Source organism: Apteryx mantelli, unplaced genomic scaffold (genome assembly GCF_036417845.1).
Source record: "Apteryx mantelli isolate bAptMan1 unplaced genomic scaffold, bAptMan1.hap1 HAP1_SCAFFOLD_40, whole genome shotgun sequence".
NCBI classification, from domain to species: domain Eukaryota; kingdom Metazoa; phylum Chordata; class Aves; order Apterygiformes; family Apterygidae; genus Apteryx; species Apteryx mantelli.
In genome coordinates, this window is record NW_027118755.1 from 1,995,579 (window position 1) to 2,016,615 (window position 21,037).

Consider the following 21,037-nt stretch of genomic DNA (forward strand, 5'->3'; position numbering starts at 1 on the left):
CAGTCCCTTTTCCTTAGGACAAGATAGCTCAATTCATTCTCTATTTTTACTTTGTGGGTGCACGAGTCTCTTGTACTGTGAGAGGCCACTTTTTGTCTTGAACTCCTGGTTGCATTCTCCACACTGCCATGTACTGGGGCCTTCCAAAGCTTCCTCTTCAGTTCTGAGTACCCCTGGAGCTCCCTGGCATCTAGGGAAGTGGCCAATGCATGCAGCATGGGGAATAAACAGGAAAAATTAGAGGTGTGTGTGTGGTCGCAGGGCCATGATCTCATTGCCATTACAGAGACATGGTGGGATAGCTCACATGACTGGAATGCTGTCATGGATGGCTATGTGCTTTTTAGGAAAGACAGGCCAGGAAGGTGAGGTGCTGGAGCTGCTCTTTATGTGAGAGAGCAACTGCAATGTATCGAGCTCTGCCTAGGGGTGAATGAAGAGCGAGTCGAGAGCTTATGGGTAAGGATCAAAGGGCAGGCTAGCATGGGTGACACTGTTGTGGGTGTTTACTACAGGCCACCTGATCAGGAAGGGGAAGTCGATGAGGCCTTCTACACACAACTGGAAGTAGCCTCATGACCCCAGGCCCTGGTTCTCATAGGGGACCTCAACCACCCTGATATCTGCTGGAAAGACAACACAGCTAGGCACAAAGAGTCCCCGAGGTTCCTGCAGAGCAGTGAGGATCATTTCTTGACACAGGTGGTGGAGGAGTCAATGAGCAGAGATGCGTTGCTGGACCTCGTACTAACAAACAAAGAGGGACTGGTTGGAGATGTGAAGGTTGTGGGCAGCCTTGGCTGCAGTGACCATGAGATGGTGGAGTTCAGGATCCTGCGAGGAGGCAGCAGGGCAAGAAGTAGGATCGCAACCCTGGACTTGAGGAGAGCAATCTTTGTCGTCTTCAGGGACCTACTTGGAGGAATGCCATGGGTTAGGGCCCTAGAAGTAAGGGGGGGTCCAAGAGAGCTGGATAATAGTCAAGCATCACTTCCTCTAAGATCAAGAGCGGTGCATCCCTATGAGTAAGAAGTCAAGTAAAGTGGGCAGGAGATCTGCATGCATGAGCAAGGAGCTCCTGGCAAAACTGAAACAGAAGGAGGAAGTATACAGAAAGTGGAAAGGGGGACAGACCACTTAGGAGGAATATAGGAACATTGTCAGAGTATGCAGGGATGCGACGATGAAGGCTAAGGCCCATTTGGAATTAAATCTGGCTAGAGATGTCAAGGACAACAAGAAGGGCTTCTTCAAAGACATCAGTAGCAAGAGGAAGACTAGGGAAAATGTGGGCCCTTTGCTGAATGCCGTGGGTGCCCTGGTGATGAAGGATGCAGAGAAGGCAGAATTACTGAATGCCTTCTTTGCTTCAGTCTTTACTGCTCAGGCCAGCCCTCAGGAACCCCAGATCCTGGAGGCAAGAGAGAAAGTCTGGAGAAAGGAAGACTTCCCCTTGGTTGAGGAGGAGTGGGTTAGAGATCATTTAAGCAAACTTGACACCCACAAATCCATGGGCCCCGATGGGATGCACCCACGAGTGCTGAGGGAGCTGGCGGATGTTATTGCTAAGCCACTCTCCACCATCTTTGAAAGGTCATGGAGAAGAGGAGAGGTGCCTGATGACTGAAAGAAAGCCAGTGTCACTGCAGTCTTCAAAAAGGGCAAGAAGGAGGACCCAGGCAACTACAGGCCAGTCAGCCTCACCTCCATCCCTGGAAAGGTGATGGAGCAGCTCATGCTGGAGGCCATCTCCAAGCATGTGGAGGACAAGAAGGTGATCAGGAGTAGTCAGCATGGCTTCACCAAGGGGAAATCATGCCTAACCAACCTGATAGCTTTCTCTGATGGAATGGCTGGCTGCGTGGATGAGGGGAGAGCAGTGGATGTTGTCTGCCTTGACTTCAGCAAGGCTTTCGACACTGTCCCCCATAACATCCTCATAGACAAGCTCAGGAAGTGTGGGCTAGATGAGTGGACAGTGAGGTGGCTTGAGAACTGGCTGAAAGGCAGAGCTTGGAGGGTTGTGCTCAGTGGCACAGAGTCTCGTTAGAGGCCTGTAGCTAGTGGTGTCCCCCAGGGGTCAGGGCTGGGTCCAGTCTTGTTCAACTTCTTCATCAATGACCTGCATGAAGGCACAGAGTGCACCCTCAGCAAGTTTGCCAACGATACAAAACTGGGAGGAGTGGCGGATACACCAGAGGGCTGTGCTGCCATTCAGAGAGACCTGGAGAGCTGGGCAGAGAGGAACCTCCTGAAGTTCAACAAAGGCAAGTGCAGGGTCCTGCACCTGGGGAGGAATAACCCCATGCAGCAGTACAGGTTGGGGGTTGACCTGCTGGAAAGCAGCTCTGCGGAGAAGGACCTGGGAGTGCTGGTGGACACCAAGTTAAGCATGAGGCAGCAATGTGCCCTTGTGGCCAAGAAGGCCAATGGTATGCTGGGGTGCATGAGGAAGAGTGTTGCCAGCAGGTCGAGGGAGGGGATTCTCCCCCTCTACTCAGCCCTGCTGAGGCCACATCTGGAGTACTGCGTCCAGTTCTGGGCTCCCCAGTACAAGAGGGATGTGGCACTACTGGAGCAAGTCCAGCGAAGGGCCACAAAGATGATTAGGGGACTGGAACATCTCTCTTATGAGGAAAGACTGAGAGAGCTTGGCCTGTTTAGCTTGGAGAAGAGAAGGCTGAGAGGAGATCTTATCAATGTGTACCAGTATCTGAAGGGAGGGTGTCAAGAGGATGGGGCCGGACTCTTTTCAGTGGTGCCCAGTGACAGCACGCGAGGCAAAAGGCACAAACTAAAACACAGACAATTCCATCTGAACATGAGGAAAAACTTCTTGACTGTGAGGGTGACAGAGCACTGGAAGAGGTTGCCCAGAGAGGTGGTGGAGTCTCCTTCTCTGGTGATATTCAAAACACATCTGGATGCGATCCTGTGCAAGGTGCTGTAGGTGACCCTGCTTGAGCAGGGTGGTTGGACTAGATGATCTCCAGAGGTCCCTTCCAACCTCAACCATTCTACAGTTCTATGGTTCAGCTGGAGAGCAGTCAGCGGCTGTTTACCTCAGGGTCAATACTGGGTCCAGTACTGTTTAACCTCATCTTTAATGACCTGGATGATGGGACAGAGTTCACCCTTCAGCAAGTTTGACGACAATACAAAACTGGGAGGAGTGGCTGATACACCGGATGGTGGTGGTGCCATTCAGCGGGAACTCGACAGGCTGAAGAAATGGACAAGCAGGAATGTCATGGAGCTCAGCAAAGGGCATTGAAGAGTCCTGCACCTGGGGAGAAATAACCCCATACACCAGGACAGGCTGGGGACTGACTGTCTGGAAAACAGCTTTGCAGAGAAGGACTAGGGGGTCCTGGTGGACAACATATCCAACTGGCTCACATCCAACATGACCAGCTGGACATGAGCCAGCATTGCACCCTTGTGGAAAAGAAGGCCAACAGCATCCTGGGTTGCACTAGGAAGAGTGTCGCCAGCAGGTCAAGTGAAGTGATCCTTCCCCTCTACTCAGCACTGGTGAGACCACCTCTGCAATGCTGTGTCCAGTCCTCAGCTCACCAGTACAAGAAAATCAGAAGGTCCACCAGCCTAACGGCTGCTCAGTAATCAAAGAACCAGAATGAGAGGGAGAGTGCCTGGGGAGAAGGGGTGTCCCACCAACCAGCATGGGTCCACCCACAGACTGGTTCCAGTAGCCTGCAGACAGCCAGGATCCCAGGCAGAATGAGGGCTCTGACAATCAAAGGCAGAGGTGAAGGATGCCAAGAGGGACTCCATCAGCCAGAAGACTTTATCCAGTTAGCTCTGCACTAGCCTCCTTCCCCACAGCCTCTGTCTCTTCCTGGCACACCAGTGCAGGCAATGAGAACACCTTGAGTCCTGCCACATGGCTGGGCCCTTGAGAGCTTCCACAAAGTGCTCTGTCGCCACAAAAGGAAGTCTCTGCTTCTCCCACACCTTCTCCACATCACCCCAGTCTTCAGTGTCCAGTAGCACCAGAGTGTGTCCAGGCCAGCAGGGCTGAGGCATGCACCACATCCAGATACCTTTGGTATGGGCCTGCATGGTGAAGCCCAGGGAGAACCCTGTGGAGAGCGCGCGAGGGGCTCAACAGTGTTAGATAGAGAGCAAGAAAACACAGGCACCCTGGCTATCCAGAGCTGGGACCTGTGCGGTTCACCACCTCTCTCACCCATCCTCTCACAAGCCAGCCTGTTCATGAGGTGGGACTTTCCAGTGCAGTACAGCCCTGTGATGGCCACTACCACCACAGGCTGCAGGAATTCTGACAGCACTTGCAGGATCTTCTGCTGCACCACCAGCCCCTGCCTCTGTGTTGTCTCAATCAGGCAAATGGGCACTGCCATGCAGATTCCAGATGCCTTTGCTCATGGCAAACACAGCCAGCAGAGGGGACAGCGAGACAGGCTGGTTAACAGGGTGTGGATTCCCACAGTCCAAACAGGAACACTCATTTTCATCCTACCTCATTTTTCCAAGCAAAACATTCTTTGCAACAACTTCCTTCTGACCCACCTCTTCCTCTTGCCCTCTTGCAAACGCTGCCATGGAAGCAATGCTGGCACTGAGCAGAGGTGCAGAGCCCCTTCCCATTTGTCTCACGACAGAAATGCTCAGCTCAGCTTCTAAAAGCCCAGGGCTTAAAGGCCCAATTCTGCTACATTCCGTTAGGTGATGGGGACAGCACTCCACACTATGCCACAAACAAAGATTTGAACTTTGCTAGTTTGCTGAGTGGCTAAAGAAGAGTGCCAACAAGGGTGGGTAACAGAGCAATGGCTGCAGGCAGGGACCTAGGACAAGAGGAATGATGGGAGAGAGGCTCCCAGAACACACACCAGCAGGGAGCAAAGGATAGGTTAGGACACATGGTTGAAGCTTAGGGGAGCTTAGCTAGTTGAGAGCTGAGCTGCAAATCCACAAACAAATGGCTTACGGGGTAAGGGGGTCCAAACTCAGGGGCTGAGCACTTAGGAGAAGGGGTTTGCATGCAAAGACTAGGGGTGTTGAGCACAGGGCCCCAGCCATCTCTTCCCCTTGCTCCATCTCAGGGCAAACCCAGAGCAGCAACTTTGGACTTGTTTCTATCCCCACCTGCAGCTTGCTGGGATGAAAAAAAGTCATTCCCCAGCTTGAGTGCCCCTAACTGCTTCCATAGCAGGATGGAGGGAAGGAACTGGGGAAAGGGACTCACCTTCACCTCTCTGGGCTGCAGCAGCTTTGCTCTGCCCTGGCTCCTGTCCTGCCTTCTATGCTGTTGTGTCCTTGGCCAGCCTCTCTCCTCCTGTTCTGGGAGACAAGGCTCAGATAGAAAATGAAAGTGAAAGTCAGGCACTGGGAGGGAGGAGGGAAACCCTATCCAGGGGCAAGGTGTGCTCTGGTCCACCCCTTCCCTGCTGTATCCACCAAGACACATCCCTCTCCGTGAGGCCCCTACATCCCTGTTGCACACAACTCCCTTCTCTGCTTCAACCCCACCACATCCATGCAGTGAGAAGACACATGCAAATACACGAATATGCCCTCTTTCCCCTGTGACAATCCAGACCTATTCCATGCAGGGTACCCCTGTGTGCAGACTCCCACCCTACACATGCACAAACTTTCCTCTGCCACAACTCTGAAACATCCCCACATGGTGTGTGCACACGCCCCTCCCCACCTTTTTCTGCCCTAGCCCCATATGCCCCACAATGGTTCCCTCACTTCCCCGTCCCTACAGCCTCCCATATCAGGTCCTCCCATCTTCTCTTGGACCACCATTTACATGCTTCCTCTTCTCTTTCATTCACAACATACTGTATTCTCCACAGCAGGTCTCTCTCACACATCCCTACTGTCCTGACATGGTTCCCAAATGATCCTCCATATACACATGCTCCCCAAGTACTTCTCCCCATGCCTCTCATCAACATGCCCAAACCCTCATGCCCCTTTCACTTACAAGTGTGCCACAATCCCCAGATACACCACAGTTCACCCATAACCCCCTCTCCCCAACCTGTCCCTGTATTCCCCCATGCAGACGCATACCACGTTCCCCTCAGTCATGTTCCCTCTCTCTCGCCTTGCACAAGGACATGCACCACTCACACACTGACATGCTCCTCATCCTCCCAACAAGAAAGCCCCACCCCACCCCATTCCCCACTCACACCTTGTCTCCTCAATCTTACCTCTCAGAAACGCCCTGTCCCCCATTCCCCTCACATACCCATGTGCTGTCCCAGTTCCCCTCACACACAGACATGAACCATTCCCCCAGCACACAGACATGCCCCACCCCCATTCACCCCACCACCATGGACATGCCTGGTCCCCTTTTCCCTCCACACAAGCACGCTCCCCTGGACATGCTTGATCCCCTCATACACAAGGACAAGATTTGTCCCCCCATTTCCCTCACACCCACACACACCTCATCCTCCTTTTCACCTCCAGCAAATGGGGATGCCATGCCCTGCCCTCATACAAGTTTGTGACAAAAATATTCAGACTTCAGTCCCTGGGAAAATCATGGAATGAGGCCTCTTGGAACACATTTCTAGACACATTAAGAATAACAAGGTAGTTTGGAACAATCGGCATGGATTTACCAAGCATAAATCATGCCTGACCAACCTGATAGCCTTCTATGATGACATGCTTAGATTTATGGATGCAGGAAGAGCAATAGATGTCATCCACCTTGACTTTAGCAAGGCTTTCAACACTGTCTCCCACAACACGGTCTCTTCTTGTATTCAAGTTAGGACGTTACAGTCTGGATAGGTGGGCAACTTAATTGGTAAAAACTGGTTGGATGATGGCACTCAGAGGGTCATGGTTAGTGCGTTGTACTCTACTTGGAAGCCAGTAATGAGTGGAGTAGTGCAGGGGGTTATCTGGGGACCTGTCCTCCTTTACATCTTTATCAGTGATCTGGAGGAGGTCATGGAATGCACGCTTCTCAAGGGCAGCCAGGCAATATGCTTAAGGGCAGAGCTGCCATTCTGAAGGACCAGGAGAGGCTAGAGGAATGGGCCAACAGGAACCTTATGAAATGCAGCAAAGACAAACACAGAGTCCTGTGCCTGGAAAGGCAGCACCCCTTGCAACGGCACAGGCTGGGGACTTACTCACTGAGCAGCAGCTCTTTGAGGAAGGACCTGGAGATCCTAGTGGACAGCAAGCTTAACGAGAGCCAGCAGTGTGCCAGGAGGTGCAGAAGGCCAACAGCACGCTGGGCTGTGTGAAGAGGGGCATAGCCAGTAGATCAAGGAAGGTGATTATTTCCCTTTATTCAACACTTGTTAGACCACATGAAGGATACTGTGCCCAGTTTTGACCCCCTGATACAAGGAAGGCATTGATCAGCTGGAGCAAATTCAGCAGAGAGGCACTGAGATGGCCAGGGAGCTGCAATACTTGTCCCATGGGCAGAGGCTGAGGCAACTAGGCTTGTTCATCCTGGAGAACGGGCAGCTTGAGTGGGGGGACCTAATAACGGTCATCCAGCGCTTTCAGGAAAGTCTTGAGAAGAACAGAGCCAAGCTTTCCACAGTGATGCATGGCGGGAGGATGACAGACAATGGTCATAGGTTGAAACCAGAGAGCTTCCAACTGGATATAAGGAGAAACTTTTTCAACGTGAGAACAGTCAGGTACTGGAACAAGTTTCTCAGAGAGGTTGTGAAGTCTCCATCCTCAGAGGTTTCCAAGACCATCACTGATGTTCTGTGCAAGTGCTTCAGCAAAGTGCTCTAAGTTCCTGGAAAGGCTGGCTTGGCTGAGGCCAGTGGTAAATGCAGCCATGCTCTGGAAGGGGACGATGGTTGGGATGCTAAGCACAGTGCGGATTTGCACCTTGAGGACAGCAGTAGCAGATCCTTTTGCTGCAAGACCCTAGAGTCCCAAGAGGCATCTACAGGGAGGCAATACCTGATGGCATAGAGGTCATTACTGAAGTCCCTGTAGCTGGACCTGGGTCTTTATATACACAAGCCTAGAAGGATGGCTAGCCACTGCTCTGCATGGAGAAGGAGATGTAGGCTTTTTCTTGGGCTGGAGCAAGCATGTCAGCATGTGTCCTGCTTTGTGTGGGTCCCTTCTGCTAACCCTCCTCCCTCATTCCTCTCACACCACCTCCCTGCTTCCTAGGTCTGGGCCAGCCCTGTCTGTTCTTAGAAACCAGACTGCTTCAGCTTTCCTTACCAATGTTTGCTCTCTCTCATAATTCTCCCTCTTACTTCGGCTTCCTTCCCAGCCCCTTGCTACACAACACAACCACTGCTTCTTCATTGACACGGTTCACCTGTAAATCCCACTAGTGACTTTTCTGCCTGACGCTACTCCTTTAATCACTCACTCTGTCTCTCTCTTTTCTCTTCTCTCTCTCTCTTCTCTGAGGACAAGAAAGGGCATACAAGTCATGGGGAGGATTCTTGTGTGTAGTGAGAACACCTGCGGAAGATCTGGCGAGGAGTCAATGACCGTCAGAGTGTGTGGTAGCAGGCCCAGCATGTGGAACTACACACTGACCAAATTCCCATCAGGGCCAGGCATGCATATTCCATTTTGTCAACAACGTCTAGCTGCTTCCCGGGCAGGAGCTACTCAAGGTTAGCACGGCTAAGATAAGGAAACAGTTCTAGTAGATTTAAGGGGCCCTTACGAACAACGAGTCAAGTTCTGCCTGGACATCTGACTCCTGCGTCCGACCCATGCCTCCAGCAGCCTCCCATTGGCAACCCCTCCTCGCAGTTCCCAGGGCTCCCCATGCAGCTTGTAGTGTAAGTAAGTCCTTTATTAAACCTATCCTGTTTAGCCCCTTATGAACCTTGAGTGTCTCTTTCCACCAGTATCCGACCCTCTCTTGCCTGCCTTGCGGTCACATTGTGATATCCAGGAAGCCTTAATGCAGTCTCAGTGCATATGAATGCCCATATCAATGTAATGGCACTGTTGTCCATGGAAGCATTCACAGGTGACTGGCAGGATGCTATTCCAGGCACTGAGGTTTTGTTGCACTGTGCCATTGTGAGAATGGAAAAACTTCACCACATGAAGATGCTTGCTTACAGGCACTTATGTGCAGCAGGAGTCAGGGGCTGTAAACACCTTTGGCACCCTGAGGGCATTGATGGTTGTCAAGCTGAATTACACTCAGGTGCTAGGACCTCTGAAACAACACTGCATTCCTGCTTCTAGAGCTGATTTGAGTTTCTGAATGATTCTAAGAAGTTCCCGTTTGCCTTCATGCGTATCATATACATTCGTACCACCGACTAGCAACAAGCACCTGTATATAACTAAAATATTCACACATAAATAGTCTCATGTATGTTATCAGAGGTTGTCTGCTGAAGTTTTGAATGAGAAACTACAGAGAAATGCTTAGATATCACCAGAGTAATCCTAAAACCTTTTCATAGCCTTAATCATCTTAGCTATCCTGTGCACAGAAGAGCGCTGAGAACAATGGTTCCAGTACAAGTGTTCAGGTAATGGACTGAGTCATGGGTACGAGATCTTATATCAGCTTCATCTCTGAAGCATACATATTCTGAAAATGCTCCCTGAATGCATGTGTCTACTATTGCCTTATCGGGTGCTATTTTTAGGTATTTGAGGTCTTAAAAAAAATCATCATAGTTTGTTATCTCCATCTTTAGAAGTTAAAAATACATAAATAAATAAATACATAAAATAAGGACTATAAAGGGAGCAAAAGATGTTAAGTCAGAGACAGAGGTCAACTGCGTATTTGTGTCAGGTCCAATGAAGCCATGATACCTATTCAACTTATTATACTTGGGAATTTCAAAAAGATGTAACAAACTTGTTGGAAAATTCTCCATTAAAACTGTTAGTCTTTCTGAGAATTAGGTGTTATAACCTTGCGTATTTCAATTTTTTTTTTGGATTCTACACCTTCCTCCTGCTTATGAGAGTTTGCTGTACAAATAATCATTACCAATATTAACAGGATGTGGCTAGAAGAAGAGGAAAACTAACTGTTATTTTATCAGTGATCAGTTCAACTCCCCACAGCATCATTAGATTTCTGTGTCCCTGAGACGCTATGCCTTGATGTTTTCAGAACTGAAGTCCCATAAGATTCAGAGGCTTGATCCCAAGAGGAGTTATCAGAGAGACAGAAATTTTCCTTTGCTGGAAATAAATGTGATATTGTTTCAGTGGCAGAGAGTACTGTATAAAGGTTTTCTGACTCCACTGAACAGCTCTTCAGAATTAATCCTCTTTGAAAGCAGTGTATTATATGTGAGCCACTATACTACTATAGTTCTTTCAGCTTCGGGAGAGATACAGTTTATTCAGCTAGGAATTGGAATGAAGAAACCATATTAGAGGACCCTTCTTTGATTTAAAAAAGGAAAACCTGCAGGATTTCAGAGCAATCTTCATGTAAACATTAGGTAACCAACCTTCCTTCCTCCCTTCCTTCCTTCCTTCCTGCCTGCCTGCCTGCCTGCCTGTCTTTCTTCCTCATTATTTTCTTTTCTCACTATTCTCAAACACGCCATTCCTTTCAGTGAGCTGGTACACAGGTGGCAGTTCCAGCATCAGCATTGACCACATAGGTTACAACAGTTCCAGTATTTGTTGAAACAGTTGGGGTGGGAAATCAAGGAATCCTTTTGTGTCCCCTTCCAGACTCAGTATCTGATCTCTTCCATTCTTCAGGCAGCATCAGCTGATGATGCATCTTATGGAAGAGGAGGCTGTGAAATGGATATAGCAGCTGAGGACAGAAAGATAGGAAGTTACTGCTAAGTGATTCTCTCTTTCCCTGCAGGGATGGATAACCAGACAGAGGTGAGGAAGTTCATCCTCCTTGGCCTGAGCAATGTTCAAGGGCTACAGAAATTCCTGATCGTGCTGTTCTTACTGCTGTACTTTTCTACCCTGCTGGGGAATATGGCAATCATGATAGTGGTGGTATGTGAACCCCGGCTACACACCCCCATGTACTTTTTCCTCTGCAACCTCTCCTGTCTAGATATTTTCTTCTCCACAGTTACCGTGCCCAAGTTGCTGGCTGGGCTCCTCTCGGGGCACCAGGGCATTTCTTACACTGGCTGCCTAAGCCAGCTCCACTTCTCCTACTTCCTGGGTAGCAGCGAAGCTTTCCTCCTGGCTATCATGGCCTATGACCGCTTTGTGGCCATCTGCAACCCCCTGCGCTACACCCTGATCATGAGCCCACAGGCCTGCCTGCTGCTGGCTGTAGGCACTTGGACTACTGGCTTCCTTCATGCTCTGATGCACACAGTCATGACCTCCCGGCTCCATTTCTGTGGCCCCAACCACATCCAGCACTACTTCTGCGACATCAAGCCCCTGGTGAGACTGGCCTGCAGTAGCAGCCAGCTCAACCTGAACCTTCTCAACATCATCACAGGGAGTCTTGCAATAGGCACCTTTGTCTTCACACTCTTGTCTTACCTGTACATTTTTTCCTTCCTCCGACTGAAAGTCCAGTCCAAGGAGGGCAGGAGGAAAGCCTTCTCCACTTGCATCTCCCATCTCATAGTAGTGGCCTTATTCTATGTCCCTGTTATTTTTAACTATGTGCCACCTTCCTTAGGGAATTCACCCAGGTGAACAATGATAGCCACGCTTATGTATAATGTTGTCACGCCAGTCCTCAATCCTTTGATCTACACCCTGAGGAATGTGGAGGTGAAGCGTGCTCTAAAGAGAAGACTTTTCTCCAGAGAGTTTCTAGCACAGAAAATGTTCTGCCTTGCAGCTTGTGTGGGGTAGTAGGCAATGGACAATGCAATGAGAGGAGCTTTTGGCTCAAGAATGTGTTGTGCAGAAATCTGCATTTCACTGCCAACTTCCTGGGTCCCTTCAGAAATACCCTACGTACTGGATATGGTCTCATCTCTCCTATCTTGGGCAGTAGCAGTGCTAAAAGATGAGCATATATTCATGGAATAGCCATTCCCATTCATCCAACTGGAAAAGAGAAGCAGCTCCAGAGAGTGATACTTCAATAAAAACACCTTTATTAGAGTGATTTACCCACAAAGTCACTTGATTTTGCTTTTTTTTCTTTTTCTTTTCAGCAGCTGAATCCAACCCCCAGTCAGAGCTGTCAGAAATTGTTGACGCATGATTCATCTTATCCTAAAGCCGATAAACAGGGAGGGATTCAGTTGTTTCTGTGGGATTCAGTTGGCCATATACAGGCATGTATGCCATGCCGCCTGAAATACTCTGGGTATCATCTCAGCTGGTGTCTCTCTGCTGCTCCAGAAAGGCATAAGTCTCCCATAGGCCCTATACCAGATCTACCAGCCCTGTATGGATGTCAGATATCCTAGGGCCTCTGAGATGGTACTAGACACCTTTGCGTAGGCAATTTCATTTGCCAATAACTCACATAATACATTGTGTCTCTTAATATGGACGTTCTGTACAGCAGGACAATAATACGGGAGCAAGTTTTGCTCTCCACCGAACAATGCCTGCCAATCTTTTTTAGGGTCTCCCCTCTTCCTCTAGCCAGGAATTCCCTGGTAGCATTTACACTGGCTCATAATTACAACACAGTTACAAGCTTCCTATGGGGAATGCCTCTATAACTTTACTGCCCAGCATTACTGATAGTGTCAGTTCCAAAGTTTGAAATACCACAACCTTGACAATGTAGCTTGGACCATTTCACAAATTCCTCCTTCCTCCAATTCTGTAGACTTGGGAAGATAACTTTTGGAGAGGGATCTCCCATTCTAAGACCACCTCGCCCTCTTCACGTGTGACTGGGACCACTTTGATCACTGTTTTATCCAAAATCGATGGTCTCATGTTTGCTACACTCAGCTGCCACCCACAGTCTCTCAAAATCTTTATCAATACCTTCCTTAAGCTCTACAGATCAAATAATGCTATATTGGGAGTGGGTAATTCTATGCAGCCTTCCAGCCTGCACATCTGGGATCAAACCAGCCAGCTGAGTGATCCCCAAGACACTGTCTTTAGTATTTGGGTAGAACGTGGAACAACAGGTACAGGCAGGAAGATGTAACCAGCCTTTAGCTGCTGACTGAACACTCAGGTCAAGCCTGTGGAGGTGCAGCATGGTCCATGAGATAGATTGACTTTGTGATTGTTTAACCCTTCAAGATATTGACCTTCTGCAGTAGTTTTAAAGGTGCCTTTCCAATCCACCTTAAGCAGGACTCACGTTTTTTTCTTATAGCTCAAGTCTTCATATCCCATTTGTGAGTGCTGTAAGATCTAGGTGGAGAGACAAGGGTGAGTGTATTGGGCCCAGAAACTGGAGTCAGACCTCAGGTGATAATGGCTCCTGTGTCTGTGGTGCCAGTAACTGTGGCAAGAGAGGGTCCTAGCATCAGTCACCGGAGCAGGACCATGGGTTGTTGGGCCAGCGTACTTGAAAAACAGCTACTGAGGGTGGCCAGGGTGAGTGGAGTGAGGGTCTCAGTGCCAGCAGCTGGAGCAGGGATCACAGGTCATAGTGCCCGTGTACCTTGGCAATAGCTGTGAGGGTGGGGGACAGAGTGCTTGCATTGTCCCTTAATCTGCTGTGTGTGTGTGTGTGTGTGTGTGTGTCTGTGTGTCTGTGTGTCTGTGTGTCTGTGGGTGTCTGTGCATGTGTCTGGGATACACACTCAGCCTCACTACTGGTTGAATTTGCAAAGAGGAGAGCAGCAGCTGTGCTTGCGATGGAGAGGCCTCCCCTCAGTGCACCAGGCTGGGCTCCAGTGACCAGACAGGAATCCTTGGGTCCCAGAGCCTGCTGGAGGCAGCGGCTTTATAACATCCCGCAACAAAATTACAATTTTGTAAGGGGGTGGGGCACAGAAAGTTGACTTGTGCATTGGAGATACCATTATGTCATTCAGATACCATTATGTCAATATCTAAAGAACCACATGGCCAAGACACAGTTACTAGTTGAAGCAGCGTTGTTCACTCATGCAAGCTTCATAATAGAATCCTTTGCCTATTTGCTAATCCTAAGCACAAAGACCTTGCCAACAGGCAACAAGATTTTGCACCCGGTAGAAAACTAAAACATATAATTCTGAGCCAAAAACATTGATTTTTTTCTTCTCCGCTCAGGAAACTGGCCAGTGTCTTGGGCATGACAGTGGAACATTGGCAGATTTCCCAAGCAGAAGTACATGGGTTATGAAAGTGCTAATCAGCCACAAACAGCACAGTGATGAGGATGTTCCCAGACATGGTCACAATGTAAATCATGAGGAACACTAGAAAGAGAGGTATTGACATTTGTAAAGGTTTCCAAATGCCAGTAGGATGATTTTCCTGACCTAGTTTTAATGTCCTCATTCATTTTCTGTCACAAATTGCACCTAGAAAAATGAATAACAGATTAAAAGTCAGGTAAAAAGCATTAATGGGAGTAGTTCTACATGTATTCTGTGTTTGAAAAACACTGTAGTGTGTTTCATTCAGTGAAGAAGAAAACTAAAGAGGAAAAATTTCTGCCCTCTTTTAAGACTCATTTTAAAAGAGGTATTTGTTGGGGGTGACGGAAGAGTGTGAATTGTCCTCAAAGTGTTTCTCCTTTTGCACTTACTGCAGGAAGGGTTTTTATGATTTAGGTTCAGAAGAGCAGACCCTCGCTCCAGCAGGAATCAGGAGACTGACTCCTAAAGGATCCATCTCCCTTACCTTCAGACATCTCCAATACACACTCCCACAGCTGGTGTTGTTGTTTCAAGTTCATTTTACAAATGAAAGAGGACTTGCCGCATGCCTAGACCCACTTTTCTTGTGACACCTGAGATGCCATACAGTATCTCCAGGGGATGGTAAGTACAACAGAAGGCAGACCCTTGGCTTGTGGAGCAGAAACTGGAGGTCAGACAGAAGACCTGGGGGCCTCCCTGATGGTACAAGATTCCTATGTGTGGTCAAATAAATTGAGCCATAGATTTCCATGTACTGTAACAGGAGCTTTGGAGGGATAGCTCACATGTGCACACATATCCTGTGGACACATAAATGCAGATAGGTGAACCTGGTTGCAAAGCCCACCCCTACCTCAGGAGATGAATCACACCTGAGATATGACCAGTTCTATCCATTACCTGCACAAAGGCAATACAAGTTTTGGTATAGATATCTATACGCTAGAAATCTAATTTGGGATGGATGAATCTCCCATTTAAGCCTGGAGAAAATAAATACCTTCTTTTTGAGCATTTAGCTACCACGTAACTTACATTACAGCAATGTTAACACTTTGGTGTTCTACACACAAAATAGTAGAAGAAGATGTTATTGATTCAAAGCATTTGCAATCTTAGAATCATAGAATAATTGGAAGAGACCCCCAGAAGTCATCTAGTCTAAACCCCTCCTCAAAGCAGGTCTAAGAAGATGAAATTGTTAGGGATTTGTCTGGTTAAGTCTTGAACACATCTGAGGATGGAGGTTCCATGACCTTTCTGGGGAACTTCTTCCAGTATCTGACCACTCTCATGGTAAATAATAATAACAATAATAACAAATTAAATAAAAACATACATTTAATAAGAATTTCCCATGTTCCAACTTGTGTCCCTTACCTCTTGCACTATCACCGTGCAGATCTGAGATGAGCCTGGCTTTGTCTTCTCTGTATCCGCTGATCAGGTAGCTGTAGAGAGCAAAAAGGTGTTGCATTAGCCTTCTCCTCCTAAGGCTGACCAAGTCCAGTTTCCTCACCATCTCCTTGTACATCATGTGCTCAAGTCCCCTGAGCATCTTGAGAGCCTCCACTGGACTTGCTCCAGTACGTCAATGTCCTTCATGTACTGGGGAGTCCAAAACTGGACACAATGCTTAGAGGTATTCTCACAAGTACTAAAGAGAGGGTAAGGATCACTTCCCTCTGGGCCTGCTGGCTGCACTCTTACTAATACACCCAAGGTGTGGTTGGCTTTCATTTGCTGCAGAGACACACTGCAGACTTGTTTTCAAGCTCTTGTCTTTCAGAATCCCCAGATCTTTCTGTGCAAACCTGCTTACTAGATAGTTGGACACAGCCTGCACTGTTGCATGGTGTTATTCCACCCAGATTCGAGCCATAGCATTTGCTTTTCCTTCATTTCAGGAGGTTCCTGTTAGCCCATTTCTCCAGCCTGTCAAGGTCCCTCGGAATAGCAGCCATGCCCTCCAGTGTATCAGGTCCAACAAAGCATCTCTCCTAGTCAGGTCATCAGTCACCTTCACCAAGAAATTATCTTCTGTGAATTCCAGAAATCGGCACAATTCCTTGTGCCCAGCTGTGCTGCCCTTCCAGCAGACATCAAGGTGGTTTGAGTCACCTGTGAGTACCAGGGGCTGTGACTGTGAGGCTTTCTCCTACTATAGGGTCATCCTATGACTGTGTCCCCCACCACAGCACCTTTGTGAGTTGGTCCAGAGATTCCCACGACCCTGGCTCTGCACTCTATGAGCAGTTCCCTGGCTGCATGGTTGCCATGGACTTGATTGATTCCAAAAGCCCTACAACACCCCCCTGGAAAACAAAAAACAAGGAACATAATTGCACGCTAACTGGGCCAAGTATGACACCTACAGACCATGGCTCTGTTCTCACCACACACAGCCTCAGAACCAAGATCCCTGCACCACCAGAGCTCTGCCAAGCCCCACAGCCTGCCACCCTGAATCACCCAGGCCCCAGGACTGTAACTCGGCCTCTGCCTCAGTCACTGCCCTACTCCCTCCAAAACACTATGAGTGACTTTACAGATGTCTTTGAGAAGAAGGTGGAAGAAATGCTACCACTCTATGACACATAAGACTGCACATTGACCTGATCCCAAGAAAGGAGATGCCTTGCCACCTTGAATTAGCAGCCCATCAAAGGATACCTCAAGGACAATCTGGCACAGTGGTTTATCTACCTCTCCTCCTGGCTCCTCATGCAGGAGGAGGGGAGGAAGACTACGGCCCTGTATAGATTACAAGAGGCTTAACAATATCATGGCGAAGAACTGGCACCCCCTGCTCCTCACCCCAGAGCTATTAACAATCCTCAGAGGTCTCTGCTTGCTTTTGAATTTTGTTCAGTTTCTGCCAATTAGCAGCTGCTCAGGTCTCGTCCCATCTATGGTCAGGAAAAGTGAGTGGCCTTTTCTAATCATTCCATAGGTAAAGCCTATTCAATCAGTGTATCCATTGCTAAGTCTGCACCATTCTGTCTATGGCAGTTAATGTGATAATGTAGCTTGAGTAAATGGCCCAGACCAGCTGAGCTGTGGTTCAATTTAGGATATGGGAAGCAATACATACACTCCTAAACTTGTAAATTACACATCTACAGTTTAATTATAAAAAAATTGCTGCTAAGTAACTTAAATGACTACCACCACAATATAAGCTCTTTATAAGATACACTCAATATATGGCAGTAATTGTGAAGCTACAAACATTTATACATTCAACACGCAACAGTAGTGTGATGGTACTGATCAGCCTGTTTCTACTGTCTAGGTACTAAAAACATGTGACCTGAGAGTATTCACACATTGCAGCTTTCTGGCATGGGTGTGGAAGCTCCACTGCAATGTCTTGCAGCAGTTTGGAAGTCAACCAGGAGGGCTGAGCAGCAGTCAACTACCTTCCAATCCTCTCCCACATAGATTTTGCAGTTGGAGGCTTTATTATCAGTGATTCATTCTGGAGCATTTGTTCCTTTGTCACAGGTGGGATGTCTCCAGCTGCAGCTACTCTGTTTCTGACTGGCTGTCATTCTCACTGTGGCTCTTTTGGCCACTGCTGAGTGCTAATGTTTCCACTTGTGCAGAAATCACCAACCACAGGCAATATGCTCTTGAATGTATTGAAATTCAAGGTCATCTCCCACAGCTTCCTGTGCTGAGCTTGGACCTGACTCATCACCTTGCCTGGTCTGATGATTATTGGACTGCTGACAGAACCCACTGCTATCCCCAACTGAGACCTGCTTGGGTGCTGTGGGTCTGTGCCCTATTGGTGCAGGTGCTGCCCATGCTATGGCCACCCTGGGCTCCCAGCTCACCTTTGCTTGTGGAGCAGCCCCACTTGCTGCTTTCTGACATCTTCTTAGAAAAGAGCCCGTGACTTTAGTAACTCTCCCAAGCAGTCACTCAGGTGTTGGAAGGACTGTCACAGGATGTGTGCCTGTGTCTGTGTGAACTTGAATATCTCAGTAATGGTCTCTGTGCTTCAGTTTAAAAGCTCCAGTTCCCACTGTTCTGAGTGATTGCACTTAGGCTGAAACATGAACTTATGCATTTGGAAAGGAACACAGGACTGCAACTCTAAAAGAAAGACAGCCAAGATTTTTCTTATGCTTCTCTATGGGGGGAAGTCTGGCTTAATTACTTGGGAGAAGAATATCTGGCTGAATTCACTACTCATAGCACCACTTACACAACATCTTGAGTTTGCATTTGCTACAGTCTGGCCTGAAAGCTCTGTGTTGACAGTCTCTTAATCCAGGTCAACAGTTGCTCACTGCATAAGAAGTAACCAAGAGAAGAGGTTCCAGAACTCCAAAGCAGGGCAGAATTAGTAAGAGTACTGAATTATTTTTCATGCTTTTCCCAGAGAAGTTTCATATGTAGCTAGATGCATTTGTAGAGAGAATTTCAAATATTCTTTGGGTGCTGTTTTCACAGGTATTTTTATAAAGGAAATATGATACAGTGTATTTTTTCAGTTTTACTATTCCGCCTGTCAGCCCAATGTAATTCAGCCTAACACCACCAACAAGATTGCAAATATCCCACTTTATTAATAGAATACTGACTCTTAGCTGGCTTCGCTACACATGTATCACCTACTTTGATCTTCTAGTGAACACAGGGCTGAATTCAACTTGTATTGCAAATCAAGCAGGTTTTTCAAGAAGAATATTCAGTCCTGTCATTTGGGTTCCTTTATTATTAATAATAATAATAATAATAATAATTTTCTTGTGCCATTTCTCAGTGATGGATTACCCATCACTGCCTTTTGTAAACTACTCCAGATGACAATTACTCTATTGAAAATACTCTGTAATCACTGCTGCCTCACTCACCAGGTAAATACCTTTGCTACATCAAAAAGCCTCCTGGTCTCCCTGAAGGCAATTAGAGGCTTTGATCAACCTATTCCTATACTTTTTTCTTGGTAAATAAATAAATAAAGAAATGAATAAATAAATGAAAATAACTAGATTGATTTCCTTAAGTCTTACTAGCAGGTATGTCCTATCAAAAAGGAAAGCTTGCTATAAGAAATGTAACTCTTTATTTTATAACTTCGGGCTTTTATGTGGAAAAGAGTAAGGGTTTCTTATGTAGTAGGCTACAAAACAACACTGACAACTAAACCTTGCTCCCGAATTAATAGCCTTTGCTATAGAGTTATGGAGTTCACTAACACAAGACAGCTCTAGGACCAAAAATGTAGCAGGGTTCCAAGAAGGACTCAGCATGTGCAGGGTAAAGGAAAGTAAAAAGGCTGGGCTTTAAGAGCCAATATAAATGTGCTGGTTACTTCAGCTAACGATCTCAGTGTCTTTTCACAGTTAGTGAGTCTACAGAGAGTTATAAATTGGGAGGCATAAATCCCACTCAGCAGGTCTCTCCATCCCTTTATTTTCTAATTTCTGGTAGCAATATGAGAGGATCAAAATAGATCTCAAGTACTAACACCCTCACCCCACCCCCTGGGGAAAAAAAAAAAAGAAAGAAAAAAGAAAAGATGTTTCTGTGAAAAATTTCCTTTCCTCTGTCATGACCAGGAGCATGGCAGAAGTGACACTGAAGCAGACCACAGTGAGAGAGTTCATCCTTCGGGGACTGCCCTCCAGCTTAGAGGCACAAATGATCCTTTCTGTGGTGTTTCTGCCCCTCCACCTCATGACTCTGCCTGGCAACCTCCTTGTAATACTGTCCGTTGGCCATGACTGATACTTTCTCATAGCCAAATGCCTCTTCCTCAGCAACCCTTTTTCCCCCAGATCCACCATTTGTCTGTTACAGAGCCTGAAATGTTGGGTGACCTCTTCTGTGCAGAGGAGATCATCTCTTTGGAAGGATGTGTGGCCCAAATGTTCTTCCTTCATCTCTGTCTGTACAGAGACCTGCCTCCTTGCTGGAATGGCCTATGACTGCTGCAGGGCCATCTGCAACCCCATGCACTATCATCTCACACTCATGCGAGAGTACGCCTACAGCTGGCTGGGGCTGTGTGCATGGGGACAGGGATCCCCTGTGGCCTGACTGGAATTATGATCAAGCTGCCCTACTTCACAGAATTTGACAGCTTGGTCTGTGATGTGCTGCCAGTGGTCAAGGCGGCTTGCACGAATGCCTACATTATTGAGATGCTGAAAATCTCCAGCTCTGGGCTCATCTAGGCTTGCTTCATGGTCCCACTGGCCTCTTATAGCATCCTCCTAGTCTTGCTACAGAAACATCTGTGCAAAGATGTGCACGAGGCCCTCAGTGCTTCTGCCATCGGGCTCATGGTTGTAATGCTCTTCCTGGGATACTGCATCTTCATTTACTCCTGCCTTTGCACCAGCTTCACTGAGGACACTGTGATATCAGTCTTCTTAACACAGCCGTCACCTCCTGCTATATCCCATAATCTGCATCCTGGGAAATGAGTACCTGAGGTGGACACTTTCCAAGCTAATTGGGAGAAATGTAGCCACAGAGGAGAAATAAAAGCTAGAGCAAAAGCAGCTGCACTTCCAGGGTCAGCTGCTGGTTTTTTCAGCTTTATCAGCAATAGGTGAATTTCATTGTGACAAATCAGCTTCTAACCTCTTTCTGTGCAGATAGTCCTGGTACCTCACTTTGTAACCTGCAGGCCATGCTTATCAGCCTGAGTTTGAACTCTCTTGCCTCACCAAGAAACATAAAAAAGGGCTTTCTTCCAAGATTAAGTTACCATACAAAAGACATCACTTTCTACACTTTTTTTCGGAAGGGCATGGCCTGTGGGGTGTTGGAGTGAAAGC

The 21,037-nt window shown here is 47.6% G+C and overlaps 2 protein-coding genes across 4 annotated transcripts in view; both read left to right on the top strand.

Annotated features, from left to right (window-relative positions):
- The window catches only part of LOC136996518 (SUN domain-containing protein 3-like), a 390,273-nt gene that overhangs the window by 295,013 nt on the left and 74,223 nt on the right, over positions 1 to 21,037 (top strand). The gene's annotated exons all lie outside the window — the stretch shown is intronic.
- Positions 10,840 to 11,646, top strand: LOC136996507 (olfactory receptor 12D1-like). The gene has a single exon (XM_067317433.1). It carries the CDS (start codon positions 10,840 to 10,842, stop codon positions 11,644 to 11,646), a length of 807 nt encoding a protein of 268 aa, XP_067173534.1.